Genomic DNA, 7,092 nt, shown 5'->3' on the forward strand with positions numbered 1-7,092 from the left:
GTTGCATCAAAAGATATAACTTCTCCAAACTCTACATAAAAAACATTTTCTCTTTCATCTGCCCAAAACATAGCAGCCAACTAATCTCCATCACGTAGGAACTCAAATGAATAATTTGGGTAATGATCTCTACGATCTTTCATTTTGTTTATCATTATTTGAGCATCCTTGTAACATAAGATTCTATTTACTCATCTCCTCAAGTTTTTGTAGTCTGTTACCTTCGCCCCTACATATTCATATCCTCCTTTCAAAACTGCTCGTATTTGTGAGCTATCGTTGGACCAATTTTAGCTTTTGATGCGCATACTACAAACTCTTTTTCAGAATATGACATCTTTCTTGCTTTTTTCATATAAGTTTTATCCTCAATACTTTCCAGTGGGTGGTTGTGCAATTCAAAGAATTGCTTAACTTTGTAATTTGTTGTTCCATAAATATTTTCAAATATAATCTTTGTTGTACACCTAGTAATTATCTTGTTCGAATTTGGTTTCCTCTTGACAGAACTTGTAGCCAATGTATCACAAGGTTTTGGTTTATCCTTGCCACCCATATTGCATATAACATATTTGTTTTTTTTATTATTTGGCTATTTGTATTTTGATTGGCTACTTGTATGAAAACCATCCATTTCTGCATAATCAGTATACATTTTTACTGTCAAATTTAGTGATTAGAAAACGATGTTTACAACTGGTACAAATTCTGGAGGGGCGTCTGGTTTATAATCAAATTCTTAATTATGTTATAGCAATATGATTCGTTTGTTGAATTGGAAGTTTCACCTGATAAAGAAAGGTAATGACAAATATGTTATTATATAATTTTATGTTGTAATAATCATATATGATTAATGATATGTATTTATACAGTGTAATATATTATTAATCATATTTTAGGATGAATAATCGTATATGATTATAGAGTTTAATATATAATTAGTTATATATTTCAATGCACGTATGATACATATGATTATACATTGTAATATATAAGTAATCATATGTTATATTGTTTAATCATTTATGATTAATCATATGCATTTATACTTTTTAAAATATGACTAATTATATTTTAGGATGTATAATCATTATAGATCTTAATATATTATTAATTATATATTTCAATGTAGAATCACATATGATAAATCATATCTGTTTGTACAATGTCTTATATGATTAATCATATATTGTACTGTATAATCATATATGATTATACGTTTTAATTTATAAGTAATCATATTTCATATTGTTTAATTATGTATGATTAATCGTATGTATTTATAGTTTGTAATATATGATTAATCATATTTTATGATGTATAATCATATATGATTATTCATCCTAATATATGATTAATATATATTTCAATTTGAAAACACATATGATAAATTATATTTGTTTGTAGAATGTTAAATATGATTAATCACATATTATACTGTATAATCATATATTTAGATCTATGAACACATATGATAAATCATATGTTTTTTTTAAATTGTTATATACGATTAATCAAATATTATTATGTATAATCGTATATGATTATACATCCTAATATATAATTAATCATAATTCATATTGTATAATAATGTATGATTAGTGGTATTTCTTATATATTACAACGCATAATCATATATGATTATAGAGTTTAATATATGATTTGTCATATAAGAAACACGTATAATTAAATCATATGTGTTTGTACATTGAAATATATGATCAATCATAAATTACAACATATAATCGTTTATGATTATGCAGTGTAAGATATTATTAACACAAGATCAGTTATGTTTTTTGTTTATGATTAAATAAAAAAAATCAGAATCAACTTTCTAAATTGTAATGTAATATGTAATATTAAAACGAATTATTTGTACCTTCAATACCAATCGTATTTTGAAGTTCTTCGTGTTGATTTTCAGAAGTTAAAGAAATTTGAATTGATTTGTTCGTCATTTTGAGATGAATTGATTTCAACTACGATAGTATCAGCTGTGATCGACTCGTCAATTTCTTTTGAATTCGACATCATATATGAAATTGATTTTGATTCAATTTTCAAATGCTCTCTCGCTCTCTTGAATTGCGATGATGAATGCGATGTGCTTGTTTCTTCGATTTGAGGATTATGTCTCGTATTTATGAAAATATGAACTGATGCTTTGTTTCGATCGTTTTTTTCGATTATTTTGATAAGAGATTCAATAAAAATAGAAACTTTAAGATGATATTGAATGAATTTTGAAGCTTGAATGATATGATTACGTGATTGATACTGAGAAATTGATGATTTAGCGATAAGATGATTTTTTGTTTTGTAATCATATTTCAAAGAAAGAAAGGTGTGCGCTTTCTAAACATTAAGTTGAAATTTACTGTTATACCCCTGCATCGTTTAATAGTTGACGGAAGTTGACATTAAGTTACATTCGCTGAGGTTTAATCTCATCATCTCTATTTTTTTATTAATGTCAATGGAATCATTGATGTTAAGTTCCATTGGCTGAGGTTTAATCTCATTATCTCTATTTTTTTATTAATCTCAAAGGAACCATCCTCCTCCGTACTCCGGTAACAATACATTCCAAATAAATCTTGCGAGAACTGTTTCCAAATAAAGAATATGCAAATCCAAAATTATGATTTCCAATTTTTAGCAAACCTCATCATGATGAGTAATATCATTAAAAAAAAGCCCATAAACGAAACAAGGTATACTAGCAACATGATTAGATTCAACAAAACCAGAGCACATAGTTATTTGCAACATAAAAAACTACAATTTATTTAGCTTTTGAGAGTTATTGTCGGTGTTCTGATGCCTAAATCTTACAGTTTCAGGCCTTGTGTTTCTCTTATTAAAACGGCCTCTTTGTGGGTTTTACAGAAACAAAGAACAATTAACTAATTATGACTAGAGATCTCTCAAGTTTATGAGGCGTCTTCAATGGCAGTCGATAGATGATCTTGATATGGAGTTTCTACCAAAGACTTTTCAGGGTGATTCACTGTCTCCATCATTCTCGTATAACAACTTATTATCTCTTGATCCAACTTATAGTAGTATGGCATTTTCTCAAGAGGCTTCATGTCCAAATCAATAAAAGATGCCTGATAAAATAAAAAATCAGTCAATTAAATTAAAAACACCTAATAAAAACAAAGTTTATGGAGAGAATCCTCAAAAGGGTAAAATGGTCATTTACTTTGTAGTCAAAACTTTGGTTACTCGAATCAATGCAAACAACATCATAATTAGACACCGTATTTCCCTTTCCCTTTCCTCTTCCCCGAAACCCAATCATCAAACTCAAATCCTTAGCAGTCGACGCCACAAGAAAATCTCTCACAATCTTCAAACTTTCCTCAAACGAAATCGAATGCAAAGCATCATATTTACTTTTATTACTCAAAACATTCCCTTCTCCCAATTCCCTACACACCACACATGGTTGAGCGATTACATCATAATAAGCATGAATCGCACCTTCAATATCAAACGCATCGAGTTTTTGAACATCCACAAGTCGATTCATAATTCCCGATTTAAAAACCGCTTCTCCAACAAGTTGCAAAAAGGTTGAAGTTCGCATGCCATCGTCTGATTGAATGATGGGTTTTAGGGTTTCTTCGAAGGATTGAGCGATTTGAATATTTGTATCTTCGGCTTCTCCACCTGAGCTTCCGAAGATCAGGGAACCATTTATGAATACTCGGAAATTGTTTTGAGGCGTAAGGAAGAGGTTTTTGATGGATTTTAGAACTCGGGGTTTTGATCCGGAGAATAAATCCAAAGGGTCGTATTCGCTTATTTGAGATATCTGATTAATAGTCAAATGTTAGAAAAAATATAAAAACGTGTAATGTATAATTGAATTCATATCAATATTAATAGTCAATGTCATACATATACAAAACAATTTTCAATGCTATAAATGGTGGACTTTTCAAGGTATAATGTCCCCTTAAGAAAAAAATTGATAGTATAAGTGAGTAGATTTTTCGAGTAAAATTTATTTATAAGAAAAAAAATGGAAGTATGATGATGTAATATAAAGAAACAAAAGTATGATGCTATAGTGAAAAAATAAATAAATACTTTGCTAGTTTTTGTATTTAGCCAAAAGATAATAAAAATTGAGGAAAATGTTACAACCTTTCCTTGATGGAATTTAAGGATCTGATGCAGCTTGAAGCGAGATATCCTTTTCTTAGCTAAGTTTACATCTCTAATAAATCTTGAAATTGGAAGAAATCCACATTTTGGCTGCATATTTTAAAGAAAGGAAAATAAAAAACTATTTATTAGCAAAAAAAAAATCATATATCAACTCCAAAGAGATTATATGCAAAAAAAAAAATTCAAAGCAAGAAGGCTTACCTTTATCTCAACAGATATGCAGAATTCTTCTCCATGAACAGCTTTGATGAGGAAGGGAAGAGAAAATTGTAAATTAATAGCTTTTTTTTTTTTATAAATATGCAACAATGTAGTAAATAGATACATTTATATTTAATCAATCTTAAGGGTGAATAAATAGTAAATGAGTGTTATAAAAAATAAATATAATTAGATCAAATGTTTTATTTGTAGGAAAGTTTATAAAGACAAAAAGAAGGTAAAAAGATGAGGACTGAGAAGCAATTAAGGAAAAGTTGTTGAGGATTGAAAAAGCAAAGTCAAAAGAAGGATCAAATGGCAATTTTGGAAAAGACATAAAAGATATTCTCTCATTGTTGAATCACTTTTACTTTTATGTTTTTGAGATAAAACTAGACTTTCTTTCTCCCTTAAAAAACACACTACAAAATAACTCTTTCTTTCTCTAAAATTCTTCAAGAGAATGTTTTGATTTCTTCATTTTTTTTTCTGTAAATCGGGAAGTGTAGTATATAATTGTGTTTTTACTGCACTAATTGGCTAAAAAGTGAATATAACATCTAAACCACAAGTTTTTTTTTTCTCCAAAAAATGCATATCTTAGATTTATTTTTGCACAACTATATAAGACAACATAACCACTTAAATCCAAATCTAGAGATTTAAAACCAATTTGTGCATTTATTAAAGGGTTTAATGTTTTTTATGAAACAACATTTCACATTTATGTAACAATGCTTCACATTTTTACGAATCTATGCAACACTTATTCACTTTTTATCAAACATGAAGATTTAGGAGAAAACATTTCATTCTTTTACCAATTTATACAATTGACACGATTTCCAAAACTAGAGAATTTAGGAGAAATCATTTATACCATGAGGAAAAATTGAATGATCAGACATGAGAAGTGCAGAATCATGTAGGGTATTAACCCTAGCATTGTCAACTCTCCAAGAAGGGCGTTGAAATAAAACACCTTTATGTACACACTCTAGAAATTCCTTTGTCACCTGAACACGAACCTGACAAATTTTGAAAATATCAACTTTACATAAAAAAGATATAACAATAATAAAATTGAAATTATCTACATAAAAAGCAATCAAGAATTCCTTTATGTCACATCTCTTGTTATACAGGATATGACATGACTGACATGACATAACATGATGGTCTTTATGCATTGGACTGATACTATGTCTCATCAAGAATTATTTTATGTCACATCTGTTATACAGGATAGGACAAGACAAGACTGATAGGACATGATGGTCTTTATGTATTGAACTGATACTGTGATTGGACTATGACAGATGTAAATGAGACAAGAATTTGATTTTTTTTTTGAATTCCAACCAAAAGGTGGGACATACCCCGGCATCAACGTGTTGAGAACCTAATAATGGAGACATTACATGCTTAGCATACATATGATTTACAATATCCTTTGTTGAAGCAGATAAAAGGTCTCCCACTCCTTCCCATACAAGACATTCATGTGTGGATAAAGCTGAAGGAGCTTTCTCAAATTCGGATCCATTCCTCTTAACCTTTCGCACCCTTAACACTTTGCCAATCTACATAAATAATGATACAAGTGAGGAAATTATATATCAATTAATGAACTTTTTGCCAAGAAAAACAAGTAACATTTGCTAATTAAGCTTTTACTTTCATCTACCCTTTAGATTTAATACTAGACTATACAGAGGTGTTTCTTTTGTACTTAATACAGGAAGAAAGACTTTTCTTAATGCATAAAGAAAGAACTTTTTGACATGATGCAGAAAGAACTATCTTTTGAGAAAGCCAGACTTTCCACATTAAGTCCTATTTGCTTTACAGATTTGCCCTAATTTATTACTTTTCTTCTATTTCATCAAGTTTCCGTTAGTGAAAAAAACGACAGAAAACAGTTTGTTATCAGTTGTAAGCTTCTATTCTGATTTTGAACCCAAACAGCCCAAAGAGAGGAAATTGAACCCAAACCACCTTCGAAAACAAGTTAATTTGTAAATATTGTGCAATAATCTTTCAATTACACCCCTCAATTTCAGAAATTTCTCGTTAATTTACAACTTCCACATTGCGGAACTATACCGAGGTCTATGGGGGTAATTTAGGGGCTTGCAGTTGACACCATTGGAGCAAAAACAGTTCAAAGTAAGAATGAAACTTACAAAATTGGGAGAGGATCCTTTGTACGCAAGAACAATATTAAGGCCTCCTTCTCCTCTGTAAATCCAATCGCCTGCATCTTTTTCCTCTAAAACCAACTCCACCATCTGCAAATTTGTTAAGAAATCCCTCGAATTTTGTTGCTTATGAGTTTGAGTTTGGAAAAGAGGTGAAGAATCAAAGGCAAGAGGTGGTGTTCTACTCGATTACCTAAAAACGCAGAGCTTTTCAGGCCATGTGGGTAGATGACTGCTTGGTGGGAACATACTCGCGTGAGAAATTGTTTGGACTTTTTTGACTTATTCTGATATTTGGACGCCAGGTGGGTGATGCATAGCTTTCAAAACATTTACTCAATTCATTTAAAAAGTACACATGGCTTTCGTATGAAAAAGGTATACTTTTTGTTTTATATTAGTTGATTAAAAAACTGTTTTTTTATTTTGGTTTATTAATATTTTTAACATATGTTTATTTCGTGACGTTATGTTCTTAAAAGTTATTTGAGAAAATGCGTGA

General features: G+C 29.6%; 1 protein-coding gene across 1 annotated transcript; it reads right to left on the minus strand.

The window, feature by feature from the left end:
• Positions 1 to 2,723: 2,723 nt before the first annotated feature.
• Positions 2,724 to 6,828, minus strand: LOC145119882 (inositol-pentakisphosphate 2-kinase-like). Its single transcript, XM_079055649.1, has 7 exons — positions 6,576 to 6,828; positions 5,769 to 5,972; positions 5,270 to 5,417; positions 4,390 to 4,430; positions 4,165 to 4,275; positions 3,215 to 3,829; positions 2,724 to 3,119 (listed from the first exon to the last, which is right to left on the minus strand). The coding sequence occupies exons 1-7, from the start codon at positions 6,678 to 6,680 to the stop codon at positions 2,940 to 2,942; spliced, it is 1,404 nt and encodes a 467-aa protein (XP_078911775.1). The 5' UTR covers positions 6,681 to 6,828; the 3' UTR covers positions 2,724 to 2,939.
• Positions 6,829 to 7,092: the final 264 nt, after the last annotated feature.

This window comes from Lactuca virosa, chromosome 6 (genome assembly GCF_052849685.1).
Source record: "Lactuca virosa cultivar CGN04683 chromosome 6, Lactuca_virosa_CGN04683_v6, whole genome shotgun sequence".
Taxonomy (NCBI): Eukaryota; Viridiplantae; Streptophyta; class Magnoliopsida; order Asterales; family Asteraceae; genus Lactuca; species Lactuca virosa.

What these genes read in the sequence shown, in the direction of transcription:
- LOC145119882 (XM_079055649.1), bottom strand. Translation starts at nt 6,680, where the DNA reads ATGGTGGAGTTGGTTTTAGAGGAAAAAGATGCAGGCGATTGGATTTAC. An exon ending in CTCAACACGTTGATGCCGGG is followed by an intron (nt 5,418 to 5,768) that starts GTATGTCCCACC and finishes AAAATTTGTCAG; the next exon opens with GTTCGTGTTCAGGTGACAAA. An exon ending in TCATTCAATTTTTCCTCATG is followed by an intron (nt 4,431 to 5,269) that starts GTATAAATGATT and finishes TCCTCATCAAAG; the next exon opens with CTGTTCATGGAGAAGAATTC.